Source organism: Hydra viridissima, unplaced genomic scaffold (assembly GCF_058129835.1).
Source record: "Hydra viridissima isolate aposymbiotic clone 2 unplaced genomic scaffold, HvirCarnegie_v1 scaffold_14, whole genome shotgun sequence".
Classification (NCBI taxonomy): domain Eukaryota; kingdom Metazoa; phylum Cnidaria; class Hydrozoa; order Anthoathecata; family Hydridae; genus Hydra; species Hydra viridissima.
The window spans coordinates 6,724,090-6,747,090 of record NW_028324313.1 but is presented as its reverse complement, the minus strand read 5'-3'; the positions used below and the strand labels follow the sequence as shown (position 1 = coordinate 6,747,090).

At 28.9% G+C, this 23,001-nt stretch overlaps 4 protein-coding genes across 5 annotated transcripts; 1 reads left to right on the top strand and 3 right to left on the bottom strand.

The window, feature by feature from the left end:
• Nucleotides 1-2,312: 2,312 nt before the first annotated feature.
• LOC145180965 (outer dynein arm-docking complex subunit 3-like) lies at nt 2,313-10,003 on the bottom strand. 2 transcript variants are annotated; one of them, XM_090071642.1, is made up of 13 exons: nt 9,299-10,003; nt 9,081-9,202; nt 8,708-8,788; nt 5,940-6,119; nt 5,630-5,734; nt 4,977-5,222; nt 4,723-4,759; nt 4,067-4,170; nt 3,809-3,969; nt 3,556-3,609; nt 3,327-3,484; nt 3,032-3,208; nt 2,313-2,466 (listed from the first exon to the last, which is right to left on the bottom strand). In XM_090071642.1, the coding sequence occupies exons 1-13, from the start codon at nt 9,366-9,368 to the stop codon at nt 2,342-2,344; spliced, it is 1,620 nt and encodes a 539-aa protein (XP_089927768.1). In that variant the 5' UTR covers nt 9,369-10,003; the 3' UTR covers nt 2,313-2,341. The 2 variants fall into 2 exon arrangements, with proteins under 2 accessions (XP_089927768.1, XP_089927769.1); XM_090071643.1 differs by having other exon boundaries at nt 2,313-2,463; nt 9,299-9,746.
• A 1,270-nt stretch (nt 10,004-11,273) lies between these two features.
• Nucleotides 11,274-15,847, top strand: LOC145181728 (microprocessor complex subunit DGCR8-like). The gene is made up of 8 exons (XM_090071608.1): nt 11,274-11,607; nt 12,045-12,190; nt 13,154-14,392; nt 14,633-14,745; nt 14,851-14,959; nt 15,115-15,171; nt 15,386-15,460; nt 15,724-15,847. The coding sequence occupies exons 1-8, from the start codon at nt 11,529-11,531 to the stop codon at nt 15,823-15,825; spliced, it is 1,920 nt and encodes a 639-aa protein (XP_089927734.1). The 5' UTR covers nt 11,274-11,528; the 3' UTR covers nt 15,826-15,847.
• A 427-nt stretch (nt 15,848-16,274) lies between these two features.
• LOC145180967 (elongation factor Ts, mitochondrial-like) lies at nt 16,275-17,788 on the bottom strand. The gene is made up of 3 exons (XM_080055939.2): nt 17,677-17,788; nt 17,091-17,371; nt 16,275-16,917 (listed from the first exon to the last, which is right to left on the bottom strand). The coding sequence occupies exons 1-3, from the start codon at nt 17,702-17,704 to the stop codon at nt 16,300-16,302; spliced, it is 927 nt and encodes a 308-aa protein (XP_079912065.2). The 5' UTR covers nt 17,705-17,788; the 3' UTR covers nt 16,275-16,299.
• A 185-nt stretch (nt 17,789-17,973) lies between these two features.
• On the bottom strand, nt 17,974-19,446 carry LOC145181827 (DNA-directed RNA polymerase II subunit RPB3-like). Its single transcript, XM_080057000.2, has one exon. It carries the CDS (start codon nt 18,920-18,922, stop codon nt 18,101-18,103), a length of 822 nt encoding a protein of 273 aa, XP_079913126.2. The 5' UTR covers nt 18,923-19,446; the 3' UTR covers nt 17,974-18,100.
• Between the last annotated feature and the right edge of the window lie 3,555 nt (nt 19,447-23,001).

Below are 23,001 nucleotides of genomic sequence, written 5' to 3'. Positions count from 1 at the left end.
TTAATGGTTATTCTCAAAAAAAAAAGTTCTTAAAATCTTTGCTGAGATTGAGTTTTAAAACCAAAAGACAAATTGGTTTAAAGATAATTGTGGCGCATCCCGACCGAAAACACTTTTTTGCAAAAGGCCATTTGGTTGTTTTGTAAATTTAAACTTAATATTTTACTTTTATGCAGCAAAATTATATTCGATTTTTATCTTCGGTCGAGCAGTTTATAGTTAGGTTTAAGAGGAGCCAAAAACACTTTTTTCTATTGCTTTCAAAAATCTCTAAAGACTTTTTTCGTAAAACTCTTTTTGAAGTAATTTTGTATTTTTAACTTAAAGTTTTACAAAACGAGAACTTTGTTTTTTGTGAGCTAAAATAACCTGACCTGCGTCAAAATCTGACCTGCGACAAAACCTGCGTCTAAACTCTTAAAAGGTTGATTAAAAATTTTGAAAAATGTCTACGTCGTAGTTTCTTCTTCTTTTTACGGAATTCTACGGAATTTAAATTAATTTTACGGAAAAGAACGCAGTATAATAACTAAAACGAATAAATAAGATTGTCGAGGGCTGCACGCAGTAACCTGCTTTAACCATCGGATCTATCACTAATTTGTTTGAGATGTGAAGAGCAAGTACGAAACAAGTACTAAACTTGTTACGCAACATCTTTTTGATGTAAAACAAAAATGGCTGCAACACTATCCTTTTTTACGATCTACTGGAGTTAAAGTCCAGGAGTCGGGTCTCATCTTGTGTTTAATGAAAAATTGTGGCTGTTACGGCTGGCATGATCATGATTCGTTCATTTATTATAGAATCATCTTGTACCGTGGTTTGAGTCTTGCAGTGTGCCGTTAGGTATTTGAAACATGTTCAGAATGCCAAACTGTCATTTTTGCATAATCACATTTGTATAAAAAACATTAATTTGCAAAAGATTTTCTCCTCTTTTTGAAACTAATAAAATTGTTTTATTGAACCATCTTTTTGAAACTAATAATTGTTTTATTGAACCATCTTGGTTATACTTGTGCTTACACACTGTGCTATGATTTCGATTGAGAGTTGACCCACATGCATAAAACAGCAGCCCTAATAATTATTATGTAAATTCACTAGCAATCACTTGGATCGCATATGGATCGATAGTTACATATAAAAAAAGTACATTTTATTGCGAAATCACTAAGTATATAAACTTTGGATGGCAAAACAAGAAACGATTAAATGCAAATGAACTCATTTGTAATTAGAAAACAAAATAAGGAAAAAATTGAGAATAGGTTGCTTTACTTAAAGCTTGATGGACTGACCGTGCTGGGACGGAAGTGTTGATTTTCAAGAAGTAAGCGGAAAACATATGCTTGGTATATTTAGGTGCGGTAGAATGCCCAGAGAGACACATTAGGTTGTATCAGATTGAATAGCTCACAACTATAGAATTGGAATAAGCATCTTTGATGATTGCTTCATGACTGCACATTATTTGGACTTCATTTGATGCTTAGATTTTGTCTTAAACTGTGTGGTAATCGTAATTGTGCGTAGGATTTCTCCATTACCAAAATGATTCTTTGTGGTTAGGATAGGATCTACAGTGCTAGCAAGGTATATATATCGTTTAGTGGAACTTTTCACTTCGGAATCATAAAAAACTGATGTTTGATGTTTTTCCTTTTTATCAGAATAAAATTGTTTCAAATTTACATATACCTCATCTTAATATGTCCTCGTTAAAAAATTTTCCAATTATGAAAAACTTAAAAACGAGAAGAAAAAATGACGGCTTCACCTGCGAACTTTAATTCCAATACTTGATTTTTTTAAAATTCTTTTTTTTACTTTGTTTTTTTACTTTGTTTTTTTAAAATTCTTCTTTTAACTTTGTTTATGTTTAATAACTTAATAAACAATATTATTTGTTATATCAAAGAAGAAATTGTAACTTTTGGAAGAAGGATATCTATCCATACAATTGGATGATGTGGGAAAAAAAGACTCTGGATTTCGGTTCCTTGAATGAAAAGGAAAACTTGAATGATAAAAAAATTAAGAGAAAAGTTTTTTAAAAAGCTCAGGACAAGAAAAGAATAACAAGTTTCTAAAACATAAAATTAGAGATTTAATGATAAACATAAAAAGCACCAAATTTTTATAAAAATAAAATCTATTTATATAACATATATATATATATATATATATATATATATATATATATATATATATATATATATATATATATATATATATATATATATATATATATATATATATATATATATATATATATATATATATATAACATATTTATATATATATATAACATATTTATAACATTTCGTCAGCGAAGCTATTTTTTGTTTTTCTTCTTCTTTGTTTTGTTTTTCTTTGTTTTTGAGTCAACAATCTGTTGAGAATTTCGTTTAATTGCATTCCTCGACAAATAGTCATCTTCGGCTCCGCTATCCTCATCTTCTGAATTAGAAAAAAGATGTTGGTGAAATAGAAATGGACTAATAAAACTACTTAAATACTTATTCAGTTTTCGTACTCATAATACACTTCAGATGTTTGGCCTCATCACTGAAGCTGTCACCTAAATGTTGCTGGATCTCCATAAAAACAGTAGCACCAATTCTAGTTAGATAAATTTACACGCCTTACCATTATTGTTTGCGCCTCTGACCATAAAAAAGGTTTAACAGTGGACTTTTGATCAGGCTTGAACTTTTTTTACTCTCTAATTTTTTAGCATATTTTAAACATTTAAATTAGTTCAACAGTCTAACTTTTGATAAATAACCTTACAAAAATTAAAAAGAATAGAAATCGAGTCAGGGATTGAATATAAAATTTGCCATCTTTATAACACTAACATTTATATAAAATATTAAATATCTGCATTATTGTTGCACTTTAAAGAGGCTGTTGTAACAAGTAATAAATTTTTCTTGTTCTTTTTCACAGAAAAACAAGATCATTTATCATTTATTACAATAGCCTATTTTAAGACAATATCATAAATTACAATGAAGTTTACCTTCAAACATGGGGAGCTTCTCAGTAGAAGTAGGTAGTTTAATTCGCGTGTTGTACACGGGAAGTTTTGTTTCTAGTGAAGAACGGAAATCCGCATCTTCCATTTCTCTTAAATAATCATTTATATCTTTACCTTCCAATTCTTCAATAAGCTTAATCAGTTTCATTTCACACAATTCTAAAAAAATTATTAACTATAACTATCATAAATTATAACTGGATCAATGTTAACTGCAGATGTCGAAAAAGTCACTTAAAAAGTAATGGTACAATAAATTCAAAGAAATAAATCATACGCAATGTTTCAATGATATAGTTATCTGAAGTCGGTGAGGGAAGTTGACTTTTCGGCACTTTTACATTCAATAACTTGTCTGCCAAATGCTCAATACCTGATTTTACATCAGCTAAAGACCTACTTATTAATTGCTGATCCTTTTTAGCTTCCAATGATCTATAAACATTTGTGTAATATATAAGTATTTGTATAAACACATAGGGAGAGAGAGAACTTATCCAACTTACTTAGCTTCACTTGCTTTTAGTTGTTCTTGAAGCTCTTCCAACATCTTCTGACCACTTAAAAGGGTTAAATAACAGGAAATGTTAGGGAAGTAATTAAGTATGCAGTCCCATAATTTAATAATATTAAATATTAAATGAGAGAAAGCAACCAATACTAAAATTTTATTTTAAAAATAAAACATATTGCTATATTGAGTTTAAATAAGAGTAGAAATACAATGAAAACATAGAAATAATCATATTGTTTTCTTACTCTGAGAGTTTTGCTTCTCCTGAATATTTCATTTCTTCAAACTCTGCTTGAAGTCTTTCTTTTTCTTCTTTTAAACGAGTTAATACTTTCTCATTAGCTAGTTTCAATGACTGAAGATGATTTTGTGTTTCACCTTGAGACAAAAATCGTTGCACAACCTCCTGTAATGATGAAACTTTTCAGAATCTTTGTATTAAACAAAAAATAACGTTTGAATGTGCAGTTAATAAAACATAAGGATAAAATGTTCTCCTAGACCTTTATGTCAGAAACACCAGTAGCATCTTTAATCTTTGACATTGCTTCTTCATATGTTGTAATTTTTCGTTCTTGCTCTTCACTTGAAAGTTTAGACTTTAACTCTGAGACAAATTAATTAAATAGATTAATTAGTAATTAAAACATAGATAAGCTCCATTGTTTAATATACAAATAGATGTTGCAATAAGTAAAAGTAAATAATAACAGCTTTAAGAAATTAGCCAAATAAAACTCTTACAGTCTTGTTAAAAATTTTACATATAAACTTTAAAAAGAACAAAATATATTTTTAATAGGTAAATTAAGTATACAGTTTCTACACATGCAAGAAATATGTGAGATAATATACAGTAAGCAAATGATTGGCTAAGAATACTTAGCCAATTTATTTTCAACAAAACCCCTCTTAAAAAAGCTTCTTATTCCTAAAGCATGTGCTATCAATACATCAAGACAGTCTGTTAATTAGTTGTCAAAATTTAAAAGTTGCTATTCTAAACCAGTTATCTAACCTACCCAAACTGAATTGCAAGTTTAATTTTATATTAGATATAATATCTGAGTAAATAGATTTTCATCAAAATTCTCTAAATCAAATCTTTTATGCAATAATTTCTTATTGATCTAACAGATTTTAAGAGAAGAATAAATACCTTGATTAAAATCATCCTGCTGCAATGTCCTTTGTAACTATAATCAATAAAAAAAATATAACCAGAAATAAAAGATTTATTATTTAGATGTTTTTTTTTTATGATTGTATGTATATTGTCAGATTTTTTTTTTTGCTTAATTTTTAATTTTATTGCTTATAGTTATTTACTTGTTGACTGTTATCTAGTCTAAGCAAAGTTATATTTTTTGTTATCTAGTTGCTCAACTCATATTAATTATAATAAAATCTTACCCTCTTCTCAACCTTTTCAGCATACTCTTTTTTTTCCTCAGCCTGTTTTTTATATTCTGCTAGTTGTAACTCTCTGTCTCTTTTTGCTTCAGATATAGTTTGTTCAAACTTAGCTAACTCTGTTCGTGCAGTATCCCGAGCTATTTGAGCATCATTGTAAACAATGTAGAGTTCTTTTAGTTCATCATTTTGCTCTTTTATGGCTTGCTCTAATGAATCTAGACGATTTGGCCAGGTTCGACTTTCCTAAATGTATTTATTTTTTAGGTTACAAACTTATCTTACCAAAATAATAATGAAACAACACACATTTAAACCATTTAGAAATAAATTGGTCATATCATGATATCACTATTTTTAAATCTAACTAGATTGGTTCTATACTAGAAAAATTTCAAAACCTTGTTATTGTTATTAAAAGTCAACTCTAGAAACATGTGACAGTCTAAGCAAAACTAAGGAGAAGAGATTGCTGAAAATTTGTTTTCTAGCCTCTATCTTCCATATACAGTTCAATAAAAAGATGTTGAATACTACATTTGTGCACTGTTTTAAGTTAACAATGTTTTAATTAGATTGATATCATCCATTAAAATAAAGGTAAACTACATTTAAAGAAGCATTAATTTAACTTTTAATACAATTATTCTTACTTCTTTTTGATGCTCAAGGATTTGTTCATAAGTATATCGAATCTTGGCTGCTTCATTGAGTTTTAAGTTCATTTTGTCCAGCGAGTTTTCCAACACTCGAAGCCTCTAAAAGTGGCATTTAATTTTAACACACTACACAAGTTTTCATTTCACAAGCTTATACATGTCTATCAAAATTAAAAAATAAAAACAACTTTGATAAAATACTATCATTATAAACCTTAATTTAACACAAATTTTAAACTAAGTAAAATATTTGTTAATGATTTTAACTTAAAATAAGTACTTTATCATTTATACTATAAAAAACCTGGGCTTCTTCTGACTCTCCACAAGTTGTCAATTGTACCATATCTACATCTTTTTGCATTTCATCATATTCTGCTTGCAATGATGCTAGCTTTTTTTCACGCACTGAAAGTTGATGGTTTAAGGAATTCAATTTTTTTTTTACTTCACATACTTTTTGATCCAACTTCCCAACTGCATCCTAAAGAAAGATTGACCTATTACTTACTTGGGTCTTCCACAACAAGATATTTTACCATTAAATTCTAATGATATATATCTGAGTTTCAGCAGTAGTGTTGATAAAATCTTATTTTGATTATTTGGGCTAAAAATCCTTAAACTAAGCAAATATGTGTTAAATCTGTCTAATGTGGACCTTATTTTCAATGCTACCATTTACCTACAGACTCTGCTCTAAATGCTAAGAAATATAAATAATAAAGCGAATTTGAAAATAATTGAAAGCGTTAATTTCAAAAATAATAATGGTTAATATTATTGAAATTAATGCTTTCAATCTAGATTTAAAGTTTTACAAAAAGGTCCACATTAGGCAATAGTTTTCCTAATTTGGAAACCCAAATTCCTAATCTGAAATCAACATTATCAAACTGAACGCATCACTATGAACATTATGCCACAATACTGCCTGCTAATCTACATTTAAATAAAGTACAATATCAAATTAGTAATAAGATATTTCATGTTATAAGTTATAGGTCATCATTAAAATTTTAATCATCAAGATAGAGAAATTTTCTTATGGAATACATTTACACATTTTAAACAACAGTTTAAAAAACTTCAAAAAAGTTGACAAGTCTTATAAAAAACAAATACTTCTTTATCCATTTTCAAAAAATTGTAGCCTCACTATCAAAGTTTCCTAGATTCTTGAATGATGCTTTTTAACATTTTCTGGTAAACTTCCCTTTTTTCTGCAGATTTTATTCTGCTCCACTTACACTTATTGATGTTGTCTCTTGTATTTATATGCAAACTTTTTCTGTAGTTGGGTTATTATCTGTCACACTAACTGACATAAAAACTCCATCAAGGAATACTAGAAGAATAATATTATGAGCATTTGCTTGTTTTCAGCTAGATCTTAAGTATACCTAATTGCCGGTCTTGTAAAAGAACAGGACTTCATTTTGGCAGTATGATTAACACTTAAAATAATCAAAGAAAATTCTCAATGATTTTTTTAATTGAAGTTAGTAACATACAGTTAGGTGAAAGACACTAAAGATGTTACATTCAATAAAATTCAATTGAAGATTTTTGGATTGACCTTGAACCTTGAACCTTAGGATGGGATAGAAAAACTTATTTTAATCTTCTATTTAAAAGTTCTCTTGCTTCTACTGTCAAAAACTTTTAGCAATTTTTTAAAATATTTATTATAAAGCTCTACGTTTTTTTCTGAGGTTAAGTTCACTTAACGCTTACACATTATACTATGTTGTAACAGAAGCAAATAATACAAAGTTATCCTAAAGTTTTATACTTATTCCTGATGTGAACCACATCAGATTGGCATTAGGATGTCCGTATTTGGAACATGATTGTACTATGGATTTATTAACAATATCAAGTTATAATTTGTTTATAAACCTAAGATAGTGGCAACTTCAAGTCTAGACAATTTAGATTGATTAAAAAAAGCTAAAAAACAGTTTTTATGAAGAAAAATTTATATGAAAGCAAAATATTATATTTTAAAACTCTTTCATAATTTCTTTACCCAATCTCACATAAGTTTATCTCTTGTTGAAAGCAGAATTCAAATTACAAGATTTTGGTGAGAGAGCATAATCAGTTATACCTATTTTGAATGATCTTTAGTTCACTAAAGGGTAATTTCACATTCTGCTGACCTACTAAGACTCATACTTAGGAGTTGATATAAGTAAAGATAGAAAAATAAAGACCAAGTTTTTGTTTACTATGAATCTGTAGGTCTCAGTTAAACTGGACTTTTACACAGAAAAATCAAGTTATCTAAGAAAGAAATGAAAAATATGCCAAAAAATTTTGACCTTTGAATTATACAATTTTCTGATGTAAATCATTTATAATAGAAAGAATTACTCAACAATTATTCAACTTAATTGCCTCTCAGTGGCTATACACAAAGTGAAGTACAACACAATGATCATAATTTAATTAGGCATTTTGCATAATAACTGTCTACTTTTTACAGTGTGAATAATATAGACAAGGAAATAATAGAGAATGTTATTTATGTACTTACATCATGTCTACTAAAAAAACTTGGACCTCACTTTTTTGGAAAATGATTGTACCAATTGAGTTACCAGTTTTTAATCATTTTATGTCAACTGAAACATAATCTTAAAATGAAAGCAAAATATCAAATTTTTTTTTTTTTTTTTAAAAAAAAAAGTTTGATACTTTGCTTTCATTTTAAGATTATGTTTCAGTTGACATAAAATGATTAAAAACTGATAACTCCTCCTGTTAAAATATACATTTCTAGAGATTGTGTTTTGGAATACTTAGCATAGAGAGAGTTATTTTTTGAAAATAAAAATTAAAGGGATTGTTAATGTTAAAATATGTTGCTAAATAAAACATATTGCTGAAAAAAAAAAAAAAAAGCTAAAATGTTTAAACATAATGTTGTCAAGAAAATATAGTAAGCAGATAGAGAAAGAGACAAGAAAAATTACAGAGGAAAAAATTTTAAGCAAATAAATTTGTTTAAAGAAATCAAGTAACAGTATGATATAATACACACACATAAAAATAATATATTTATACCTTTCCTGACATTCCACGCATTGCACTATGCCTCACTGGATCTTGCTCTTGAAAAGCTTCATCAATTACTTTTTTGTCTCCCTTTAATGAATGTGTGTAGATGTGTAAATATATTTTACATATATCTGTGTGTGTGTACATATATACACATATATGATATATATATATTTATATATATATATATATTTACATATATATATATATATATATTTATATATATATTTATATATATGTGTGTGTGTGTGTGTGTGTGTGTGTGTGTGTGTGTGTGTGTGTGTGTATTAATATATATGTATATATATATATTTATATTAATATAACATGTGTGTATATGTGTGTATTTTATATATCATTACAAAACTATAAGACTTACTGCCTTTTTTTTTGCTAAATCAAGGCGCAAGGCTTTATTTATTGTTCTTAACTTGGAGATAGCATCTTTATTTATTTGTATTGTCCATTGTGAATTTTCAAAATAAGCTTTGCGGTCCCCATCTAATAAAAAATTTTACAAAAAAAATTATTTATCTAATATATGTAACAATTTTTTAGCAGAAAAATTATAATCTGCTAACCACCAGTTTGTTATACCTAAAAGAGCAATTTTTCTTCGAAGCTCATCAATCTGCTCTGTCAAAGAGACATTGGCTGCATCAACCATTTTTTACTGGATCTAATGAATGTACGCATAAAGCTAACTATAAATACTATCTTTATAGAAATAATTTTACAATGTTATCGATTGCAGTGTACATTTATTACTATTTAGTTACTCTAATGTATGATACTTTGAATTAACTGAAAACTTTAATTATTTATTTTTTGCTTTTTGATATTTCTTTGGTTCCTTGAGTAATAGCTATGAAACTAATATGCTTTTAGTAATCGAACCGTTGTGGAAATTTTTCTTATCGATTTCATCCTTTCAGTCTCAGTTTATAAGTTGCCTGTTGCGCTGTTTACACAGTTGCTATGACGGCTTTATCCTTAAACTTCTCCAATTAATAACTACGTTTCTCAAAAATGTATGAGATTGGCTGATGTAAAATTTTTCATTAAAGCTTTTGTTTTTAAGCAATTATTGAAATCGATATATTATAGGAAATGACAGGTTAAGTGTCATACATAGTTGTAAATCGATTCCAAGTTTTCATAAACCGTTCATTGTTTTCAAGTTGAAAAAATAATTTATTTTCGATTTGAAAACAAAATTATCAATTATAATCTACTCATTTTTAAATTTTTTTATTACACTTGTAAAAAGAACCCGTCGAAGAAAACTTAAACGAAAGTCTCGATTATGCAGATGCAGTTGATCAAGCTGGACTAATCTATCCAGCTGTTATTGAGTAAAATTAGTCAGGCTTTTCGTCAACTTGAAGTATTGAACGAATTACAGCACTTTACGGCTTCTGAGAACCTAAAATAGATCTGCGATGGGAAAGGACATATAAAATAGCATGGGAATGCATAGTGTTCTAAAGGAAAGTCTTCAAAAGAACATAAATTATTCGTACTCAAAATCTGTCACCGTATGATTTGTAGAATATAATCATTTTCACCATTTAATATTGTACAGGTTGATTAGGTGTTGGGATGATGGCTTCAAACATGAGGTTCTTCAGAAGCTCCAAAGAATTTCTTATTCGAAGTATCATCATCTGGCATGAAATGTTCATTTTGTCGTGGTCAGAATAGTTTTTTTTTTGGATATAGCTTGAGAGAGGCGTGCAAGTAATCGTATATGTTGATCAAATATAATAATTTGAAATAATTGAATCGAAACGGTAAACAGTTCTCCAACGACCACATAAAGATCTTTATATGAAGAAGAGTATGCCATCGGAACAACAACTGCAATGTGTAGCGTTTGACTACACATTGCAGTTGTTGTTCTGATGGCATATTCTTCTTCATATAAAGATCTTTATGTGGTCGTAAAAAAATTACTCTTATTAAACCCTTAAGATATGATAAGAATAATTTTTTTCATCTTGAACAAACAAAAATTCAAGGGAGAACACGAATTTGGCCCAGATACTCTTTAGCGTCCATCTTCAAAACTGTATTAAGAAAGAAAGGTTTCATCTTCTCTCCTAAAGAGGCAATCAGTCTGAAAATCATAACTTGTGCTGGATGCTCAGACTTTTAGACTGATCTGATGGCATCCAAGACTTCTCCTTGGTTGCTGCTAGCTGGATAAGCGGTAAAATATTTTTTGAGATCATTTAGACGGTTGGTATGATGAAAATTTTTGGTTCTGGTCAATGACTTGGCACCAAAATTCTTTTTGAAATAAATAATCAATTTTAAAAATCTTCATTTACGGAATCGTTATTTTAAATCTTCGGGAATTTAGTATTTAAATGAACCCTATACCAAAATTCTTCGCTGAAATGTTATACTTTCCCAAGCTTGAGAAACCAATTAGTGTGTTGAATTAATCTTTTATATCTCTAAAGCAATTCCTTCCTCCACTTCAGACTTCCCTTTCCCCTAATCCAATCTTAAGCGTAACCTCAATCCTTATTCTACTACGGGAGATTTTTCAGGAGTATTATTTCCTGATACCATATAACCATATGGGATTCATCGGAAGTTTCTGTTAGAAACGTGGTTATTCAATAAAACCTCGAGAATTACCAATTTAAAACTTTCCTGCAATATGTTTCACAATACAAAAAATTCGACTTTTGTGTAAGACGCAAGAAGCTTTGACCAAAAGTATTTTCCCGGTATTTACCATTTATGTTCAAGAAATGTCGGTTGTAAAATTTTAAGCAAAGAAACATTTTAAGTAGTCATACCAATAAATATCAAAATGTCTATCGATGGAGTTCCAGCAGCTTCCTATTCTGCACCTGAAAATGTGCAGGGTGAAAATACTCAAACAATTAAGCGTAAGATTTATTTTAAATTCCCGAAAATAAAGTTGATGATTGCAATGTTTGAAAATAAACTCTGGGTACAATTTGTAAGAAATTTCTATTAAATATTTTAATGCAACTGCTTCTCTGTTATAGAGGAGCAGTTAATCAGAGCAGAAATCTCTGTTGTATGAGATCATTAGGTAGCAACTAGCTAATGATCTTACATGCTTACATAAATAGAGAGAAAGCCTGATTAGTTGTATGTTCATATCAAATTAAACAGTAAACAAATTCATTTCATCTTTTTTTTTTTTGGATGTTAAACTTTTTCCATGGAAAGTAGCTTTTTAATGGCTGCTAGTTCTTGTTTTTTGTTTTTTTTTCTCCTAAAATGTATGTAATAAAGCTACATCATTAATTAAATAGGTTTAAACTTTAAGTTAAGTCATATGTTATTATCTATATAGTTATAGGGAAAGTACCGAAATCAAATCTTCCAAGTGGTTGGATAGGCCTCTGCCATCAAAGTGGTGGCATTATCTACTTGCACAAATCAACAAGGGTTGTAACATGGTCAAGGCCATATCAGCTTTCTAAAAGTACTAGTGCAAGGGTAATATTTTATAGCATATTTTAAACCAAAAGATTAAATCCTGATTAGTTTAAAGTTAAAATTACAAAATAAAGTATTGTTTAGTGTTAATAAAGAATTTTATGTTCTTTAAAATTGTTTAAGCTCAGAAATATTAACTTTCTGTGCATTGTTTCTTTTTTAACAACAGTTTAATAGGAAAATGTTCTAAGGCATTGTAGCTAATTTTGATTTTTACTTTGAACTTTGTACATCACAAGTTGTATGGTTTTTGTTCTTTAACTAACATTTTTGACACCTTTTGGGGTTGACATTGATGTATTATTTTTAAGTTTGTCTTTAAGAATGAATGGTGAAAGTTTGGTTATTGACTGTCTGGTCAATAACCAAACTTTCACCATTTGTTCAATAACTGGATGCTCAAGTACCCACCTACTGTGTAGTGAAAAGAACAAAGTTATAATGTTTTTCTTACTTATAACAAATACTAACATTTTTAACAAATTCTACCTTGGAAACTGAAATGGATACTGGGGTATCCTGTTACTGATCATATGGTTATTCATCTGGAATCAACCATGTAAGAATGACATATTTTGATATTTTGGAAATTCTAGTATAGGTGTGCAAAAAATAGCATTTATATACATAAAAAGATGGTTAAATCATACCAAAGTGAAATTTGATTAAAATTTCTTAAATTGATTATTTTCTACTATTCTTGCATGGAGGTCTTCAGTTACTATGAATGATTTAATGTACATTTTACATGCACTAGATACAGCAATAAAATTAACAATCTTTGGAAAAAGAAAAAACAGAATAGCTTTATAGTAATTTTAAACCCATTCAAATAAAAGATGTAGAGCAAACATTCTCTTGACTTGTTTATCTACTTATTTTACTTTTTAAGACTTAATTATTTAAAGTTGTTTTTTTCCCCATAAATATATGCTTTTATTTATCATCTCACATTGGTTTTAGAAGCATGATATTCCTTTGATTGCCATTCCATGTCTTCATCAAAAAGTGGCTTTATATTCTCAATCCAAAAACAAATCAAATGAAGAGCTGCATGAAAGTAAAATGTTGTTGAAGAACACTCAACATGAACAGAGCTTAAACAAAGAATTGCCTGAAAATAAAAACTCTCAAAATGAACAGATATCAAATCAAGAATTATACGAAAACAAAAATATGCAACATCAACATAATGAAAGTTCAAATGACAAATTTCTTGATTACAAAAAGCCATGTACTCAATGTCAACTAAAGTCAAATGGAGAATTGAAGGATGAGCAAAAACTCCCTCAACTTAAACGAAAGTTAGACATAGATTTTAATGAAAAAGCTGCAAAACTTAGTTACTCTGACAATGACGAAAGTAATTTACTAAATGACTGCAAATCCGATAAACCTATAAGTGATAATCTTCCTTCTAAAATCTCAGTAAGTTCTCAAGACAATACATTAGCTCAATTCAAAAGCCAAAATTTTAATCACAGTTTAACTTTTGGTTTAGAAAATGTAATCAATAGCTCTGATTCTTATTCTTGTAATGGCAAAACTTTAAAAAAAGACACTTCTCTCCAGGTAAAAATGTCTACTGAGACCTGTAAAACAAATAATTCTCAGTCTTCTCAAAGTCCCCTGAAAAATGGTATACATTCAGCTAGTTCTTTTGTTAATCGAGTAAACTCAATGGAAAAGCAAAAGAATTTAATTGACTTAAATTATGAGTTTGTAGAATTACCATTACCCAAGAATGATTCCTGTTCAATAATTTCAGAAAATGCCTCCAACAGTACAATTGTTGAATCAAAGTTGTTTCATGACTATCTTGGAAGGATATTTACTTTTGAAGAATTAAAAAAAGAATATCAACGTGGTTTGCCATTATTTACTGACAAGGAGTTTAATGAAAAGTTTATATTAAACTCTGAAAATCAAAAAAAGAAGAAGCAAGTAGATCATGTGCAAAAAAATCCACTCCAAAAGTTATATGAGTACTGTCAACAGCACTTTAAAACAACACTCACATTCAGTAAGTTAGATGAAGGATTGTCAGATTCTTTTTGTGTAGAAGTTGTTGTTGGGTCCTTACACTATGGTGTAGGCCAAGGTGATAACAAAAAAAATGCAAAACACTCAGCTGCGCAAGTTACATTAGAAATTATGGACCCTAAATCTTATCCACAAGAGGGACAAGAGAAATACTTTGAGGTAATCAAATGATATTAATTTAGAGTGATTAAGATGATATCTGGTTCATGAGAGGAATATTTTTCATTTTTCTTATAACAGTTTAGTAAACATTTAAATGAATTTAAATGAGTTTAATTATCTTATGTTTAGTGAGTCATTACTTCTAACTCCTACCCTAATCTTTTTTTATTTGATCATTAACATCTTGACACAAAGGTATTTACTAAAAATTTTTTCTATTCAATTTTTTTAATTTAGATTTTTGATAGTTTAAGTGTTGATGATCCCACAGTATTTGAGAAAACTAAAAGTCTCTTGTCTTCTTACTCCCTTGCTTATCCTTACAAAATGATGGTCAACATTCTGGCAAGGTAACAAGCGTTAATATAGCACAAGATGACGTGTACATTATATAAAATCTTATATGATTTACTTATTTGTCTCACGGATCTATACAAAATTCTATCATAATTTAGGCAATATGGTATGTTAAATTTCTGTGCTTCAGAAATTGATACTCGTGTCTGTCCAACTGATACTGGTAGTTACACATGCTCCATAATATTCAGAGATCTTAAGGCTTCAGTATGTTTTACTGGCATTTTAAAACTTCAGAGTTTTTTCCTTGTGAAAATGACCACAAATGAACTTTTTCCGATTATTTTCATTCGCTGGTGTGTTTAAACGTTCTACATATGTAAAATTTTGAAGTTTTTTTTTTAAAAGTTTTCTTATTTTAGATAACACATTCAGACCGTAGGGTTGCAAAAAATTTATCTTCTCAATATATTATAAAGGTATATGGTCTTATTTTGAATTAGACGTTTTACTTATAGTTCAGTAAAAATTTCTCTAATTAGAATTTAAGACCACAATTATTCGTTATATTTTTTACTTCTTGAGTCAATTTGCTTTTTGCTTCGTACGGTAATTAATCGCCATAAAGCTTGTAAATCTGTTTCTAATTCTTCTTGTAATTACCTATTTATTGTGATTAATTGCCATTTGTAGCAACTTTACTCATCACTTACTTGTTGGGGATCGGTGATACGTCTGCATAAAGCTACTCAACTCGCCTTACAACAGGTAAAATACGTTAAACGTGTCAAATGATTTAGTATGAAATATTGGATAACTTTCAGCTGGCTTTAGTGCGCCTATGATGGTGATGTACATTTATCGTGGTGTAGATATTTTTAAAAAATAGAGGGTATACTTTAGGAGTAACTAAATTAAGGTGTTTTGTTATAAATTGCTGTCTAGAAATTCTGCTATTAAAGGCAGTCTTTTATCCATTTATATTGCGTCATAGTTTTAGATGTAAGGTGGCATATATATTTTGTTTTTAGACGGCGTTAAAAGATGAAAAGCAGAAGATGTTGAAGAGGGAAACGAAAAGCGAACGTATAATAAATATTTTAAGAGAAGAAATGAGGAAAATAGGGAAATAAATTTAATTCAAAAAAAGAAAAACATATCATTTTTATTGTTATTGAAGGAAAGTGTATTTGAAGTTCTGCTGATTTAAGAGAGGCCTTTGTTTTTAATCTATTTTTTTGTTTGCCAACTTGGTTAGAAATTCACATCAAAGGAGACATGAACACTTTAGTCCTCACAAATACCGAAAGAAATATATAATTTTCTTATCGAAGAACTAATTTTCACTTAAATTCCTAATTGATATTAATAAGTTGATAAGAACTTCATTTTTGTATATCAGTTGGGGGAGAATAGTGATGATTCTTTCCTAATCTTTTATTACATCGACCATCTTAGAGACAATTTTAACTTTACAAATTAATGACACTTACTAAGATATCGAACATATCTTCCGTGTTAATGGTAAGAACTTGTCCTCAAGTAAAAACATCTTTAATTCTACGTAGAGAAAGAGTAGAAATTATTTTTAAAAAAATTTAATTTTCTTATTTATCACTTAAAGAGTATCTGATAAAGTCTACGGCTTCCAAATTTTCCTTTTCTAAGATTGATCCGATTGTAAGTTTATCATTCAATAAATATTCTTGACTAAGCAAGCACTCTTCCTCAGGAACCCCACTGCAAGAAGATATTGTTTTTGGATTCATTCCGATAACATGTTGAGCTATACCTTTGGCGAGAGATGCAGCAGATTCCACATTGAGACACTCCCCTTTTGGTTTCAGAGTTACAACAGCAGCATAGTTTCCCATTAAGCATTCGTTCACGGCGCCTGTGACATTGCCATGAACTGCTGTACCAATTATATTGTTAGAGTATGTAGACATAGCTAAAGCACGCCTAATAACAATATTTTCACCGACCTTACCAACCACGCTAGTCAATAAGTCCTCAAGCCTTAAATTAGAGCCCTCCTCAATTGAGCTTAGTAAATGATGTTTTATAATTTCTTCTCGAAGATGCCCAATTTGACTTTCTAACGAAGAACGATTCATATTCTGCAAAACGACATTTTTACGCAACTTCAATGCCAATCGAGCAGCATCAGCAACGAAATTTTGAAATAGTTCATTTCTTGAAACGAAGTCAGTTTCACAGCCAACCTTAAATAAGCGTACAAGTGTGTTAATTTCAGATACCTGAGAATTGTTGGTTAATAATCAGTGCGTAGGTGGAACTAACTTTTAAACTATGATGCGATGTTTTTAAATCTCCATAAGAAGATATCTTTTTTAAAAACAATTTTTTTAAAGTAAAGAAAACCACAACTACTTACATCAACCAAGGCGACAAAGTTACTTTCTGCTAAAACACCAATTAGGCCTTGTTCAGCTAGTCTGCCACTTAATTTTTGAGCTTTGCTCCAACCTTCCTTTTTAGCTTGATCATGCAACCATTCTTCAGCTTTAAAAGTGTCATTGTCGAACCGAGTCAAAGCTTCGTTGCATTTAACAAAAGAATAACCTGTATTCTTACGGAGCTTAGTCAACAAATTCTTATTTACTACACTTTTCTGAGCCTCTGTAGAATATAATGCGTACTTTGCAGTTTGAAAAACTAAAAAAAAAATATAACAGAAAAGGTTTTCAAGATAGAAAATTCAACTTAAGACTAACAAAAAACTTCAATATACATATTGGTATTAAAAAACACAAATCTTATAGGTATGATATCTATTCGATATTGTAAAATAGAGAAGCATAAAGTCAAACAAATCTTGTAATGTTTTATATCTTTGATTACCTTTAATAAAATTATTATTTTTTAATTGTAATTAAATATATGCTGCTCTTTTTGTATGATATTGAACATTCTAATATGTATTAGCTTTACGCTGTTATTCTTAATGCATAGTTGTGTACCTTTCGACATATGCTTTTGTAAATTCATTACTGTCTTTGAAATATCTGTAAGAGTTGATCAACCTAACTTGTTAAGTATTATTACTGTTTATTCTGAAAAAAAAGGCTGTCATTACTACATTTACTATAAATAGAAATGAATATATATATATATATATATATATATATATATATATATATATATATATATATATATATATATATATATATATATATATATATATATATATATATATATATAAGTACTTTATTGCTCAAACTTTGCTTTTTCAGAGAAAAAAAAAAGAAATTAAAAGGTGAACTCATTAAACCTATATTCTTTGTAAACATGATGACAAAATCTGATTAATACAATCAAAATCAATTTTCCAATATGGCGTAATATTGTTTCTTATATTTAAGTTAAGACAAAGAAAACTTGCTATCAAATTGCTAAAACATCAGCAGCAATCTCATGACTATGATGAGTCTGTAACTCACTAAGTTTTCTTTTTAAAACACTTATTCCCATGAGAACAATATTTGCAGGTTTAAGTGATCCACAACTTTCAACATTAAAATAAAATTTATCTGCCTTAGCATGAAGATCAAATGGAGCTTGATATTGATCTTCATCGAGCTGTGAATATTCGCTTTTGGGCCATTGCTCAGGTTTTGGATATGTAGTGTGGCGCAAAGAATTATCTGGGTCATATTCAAAAGAAACACCTGCTGTTGGATTCCATTTAGCATGCTCTTTACCAAAACCTTTTTTAGCATATGCATGCAACTTTAGCTCTTGACCTTTGCGAAGTTTAACTATAACAATATCATCAGTCTCACCATAACCTGTATCATCATCCTTTATACGAGATGTTACAGGTACTACTTTTGGGTCTTCGGATATTAGATCACGACTAGTTACATGTCGTGTAGTTTCATCAATGCATTTAACATCAAGAGTAAACTTGACAGAGCATTCATCACAAAATTCACTGCAAGTGCAATCTCGAGAGTAGCACATTTTTTCAACTTTTTCATCACTGGTCAATGGGATTAAACCAATTCGATGGGCGATAAACTCATCATGAAGTATTGATGTGTTATTTTCAATTTGTATCCAATCAATTGCTATGGTTGGAACCTCAGCTATAAATATTCTACGAAGACTATTTGCTACTGATAAATCTGTATTTTCCAAGATAAACTTTATATTATCATCTGTCCATTCAGAAATTTTTATTTTTGGCTGACTTGCATACGGCATACTTTGATTCACTAAAACAGGCAAAAAAAAGTACTATTTAAATAACAAAGAAACCCTAAGATAAATATTCAAAACTTTTTCTAATGCAATTATCAACCTTCCATATTTATTTAAATAACAAAGAGCATAAACCCTAATATAAACATTTAAAACTTTTTCTAATGCAATTATCAACCTTCCATATTTATTGGTTAGTATATATTTAACTACTTTAAATTTTTTTTACCTAACAATCTCTGGTCTAATAATCTTTAACATATTTATGCTTTGAAAAAAAAATAATTAAGAAACCAACAACATCTTAGGCTACTAAGAAGTAAAGATACATTTGCAAAATGACAGCTAAAAATAACAGCAAATTTCAAAATTTTATTTTGGTTAATCGATTACTGACAGAAACAGTGTCATTTAATTTTATTTAAAATTTGAAAGATAAACTTGGAATGAACTTCATTCAAATTTTCAAAAATTTAAGTTGATAAATTCTTTAATAGTTAATGCAGCGATCACTTTCCAATGTTCCATTAAATAATTCCTTTTAGCCATACTCGCGCTATATTCGGACTTAATGGAGTAAGTATTTTCCTAGTAAAACCCTTTCCACATGGAGTACCATATACGATACAATATGAGGAAAGTGCGGTTATAACAATATATTTTAATAGAATATACTGTTCATAATTTATATTTGACCACAAAATTTGCCAATAATCTTTTTTTAAAGACAACATTTTTTTTCTAAATCAACAAAATGGCGTGTGGAGGTGCTATAAACTGGTAAAATAAAATTCATACAGTAAGGGTTTAATTAATGGGACGGAAAACGTTAATAAATTAAACCCAGAAAAATTTTTTAAAATCGTTTTTGAATTGTTTACAAAACCCAAACCCAAAACCGGTTTTCAAACAAGATCAGTTTCAAAACAATTTCTTAGTGGTATATAAATCTTTTAGGAACACGTTTTTTGGTAAAGCAAAAAAACAAAAACAAAAAAAACGCTTTTCTTTACATCGTTTTTGAATTTGTTTACAAAATGCAAAACCAAATTAGAACTATTTAATTTAAAAAATAACTCGAAATCCAAAACCATTTTCTTCCTTTTGCACAAAAATAGAAAATTATTAAGTTTTATTTGATTTCATAAGTGACAATAATATTTGATCCATGAATTGAGTTTAAATGCTATGGTGGCTGAATATTCCTTCCAAAAACGTTTCACTCTTAAATTAATTTTTTTACTAAAAATAAACTCAAAATTAGCAACAAAAAAAAAAAAAAAACTAGTTAAACTACAGGTTGTTGTTCAGTTAAAGGTAGGAAGGCTATTTTATGGGTTATAGTTTTTCAGGGGGCAATATGCTTATAAAACTTAAATAGCCTATACAAAAAATTTTATATTCGCGAATATGATACGTAATGCTACTTTTTAATTTCGCCTTTTTTTTTTTGCCGCTAATGAAACCTTTCAAAATTAATTAATTACATGCGTTTTAATCGAAATCCATTTCAAGTTATGAATATTTTGAAATATACTGGTTTTTTGGGAAGACGATGCTTTGTTATCAGCGAAATATCCTTTAATTTTACATGGTAAGTCAGTTTTTATTGTCAATTTTTTAGTTTTTTAAAATATTTGATTGCTTACATATTTTGTGAGTTTTTGTCAATTTGTAAGCACTTTTGCACTTAACATTTGAAGCAAAGCATTTTCGTGCCAACGTTTAATAAAACCTTTTTGTAATTTTTTTTCAAAAATACTTTCATTAGCTATTTAAATCATAACGAACAATTTTGTATCAGTTTATTAACTATTAAAAGATCTCACTTTCTTGGAGTTTCAGGGCATTTTTCGCAAATTTTGACCACTGCGAGGGGAGAGAGGTTGAAACTATTCAACTGGTTGTCTTGACAACTGAATATAATGACAATAGCAACGGTGAAAAATCGCAACAAGTAGAACAATACTTTTGTATTTGACATTTTATCAACATACTGCTTGTGACAACTAAAACATAAATAATCCATCTGCGTTATTGATTATCTGGGAATTAACTAAATCTACCTGTTATTATAAAATATTTTGATGTATTTTGATTATAAAATTTTTTGATAACAAAATCGAATAATCGAACTTAAATAAAAAACACTTCAAAATTCCATCTTAAACGACTAGATGGAAAAAAGTTTTACAAGATGGAACTAGACATTAAAAAAATTATTTCAGTGAACAAACTATTTTTTTTTTAAAAAAAAAAAAAAAAAAAATCAAGAGTGGAAAAACTTAAGTTTGGGAAAATGGGGAGGGGGCTTCTCATTCATTTCTAATGTTTAAAATTAGAACTTAAAAAATAATTTTTATTTATGCATTTTCTTTAGAACATTCTTATGTCTTAAGGGTTCAATAAAATATCAATAGTAATAAATGCACAATAAATATATAATAAAAATATCTCAGTATATTGAAACCGTTGACATTTTTCCATTAAGAGAATTTACTAACAGCTTAAAGGTTCTAAGAAACTTTAAGTTGTTAAATACAATGAGTTTTTTTATATATAAAACGTTATAAAAGGGTTCACAGTGACATGTCTACAAAGTAAATTATAGTTTTAAAAGAGATGCTAGAATAATTGAGGGAGATAACTGAGATAAAAGAATTGTTCTTAAGAATGTATTAAACTTTACGTTATTTAAAATTCGAGCATTAAATGCTCAAATAAGCTCAAGAGGCGAGCTCACGCGGGCAGTAGATGCTCGATTAAGCTTGAGAAATGAGCTAACACGAGCATAAGATGCTCAGCTCGAGCTTAAGTTTCAAGATTTTTAAAGCTCGTTTCAGTTATTTTATCCATTCAAATAACAAAAACTATTTTTATTTTAAAAAAGGTTTTTTAATACTTTGTCTGTTTCCTAAAAAAAAACAACAGATTTTTATATGAATGATATTGACGGCATTTAAATGTATTACGGCATTTTTATATGAATGATATTGACGGCATTTAAATGAATGATATTGACGGCATTTAAATGTATTACGGCATTTTTCTAGGCTTCTTGTTCTATTCCTGTTCGAAAAACATGTAACTTGAATTTGAATTTTAATAAAAACCATAAACAACCCATTGGTTGTCAATTCCAATTCCAATTGACAATCTGAATTCTGAACTCCTAAAAAAAACTAATAAGTCTGATAAGATTGATTACTATAACGTCCCAATACATGCATTTGTATTTTACAATACAAACATTACATACATACATACATACATACATACATTCATGCATGCATGCATGCATGCATACATACATACATACATGCATACATACATACATACATACATACATACATACATACATACATACATACATACATACATACATACATACATGCATACATACATAGATACATAGATACATACATACATACATACATACATACATGCATGCATACATACATACATACGTACATACATGCATGCATGCATGCATACATACATGCATGCATGCATGCATTCATACATACATACATATATACATGCATGCATGCATACATACATGCATGCATGCATGCATGCATGCATACATACATGCATGCATGCATGCATGCGTGCATACATACATACATACATGCATGCATACATACATACATACATACATACATACATGCATACATACATAGATACATACATACATACATACATACATACATACATACATACATACATACATACATACATACATGCATACATACATACATACGTACATACATGCATGCATGCATGCATGCATGCATACATACATGCATGCATGCATGCATTCATACATATATACATGCATGCATGCATGCATGCATACATACATATATACATACATGCATGCATGCATGCATGCATGCATGCATGCATGCATGCATACATACATGCATGCATGCATGCGTGCATACATACATACATGCATGCATGCATACATACATACATACATACATACATGCATGCATGCATGCATGCATGCATGCATGCATACATACATACATGCATACATACATACGTACATACATGCATGCATGCATGCATGCATG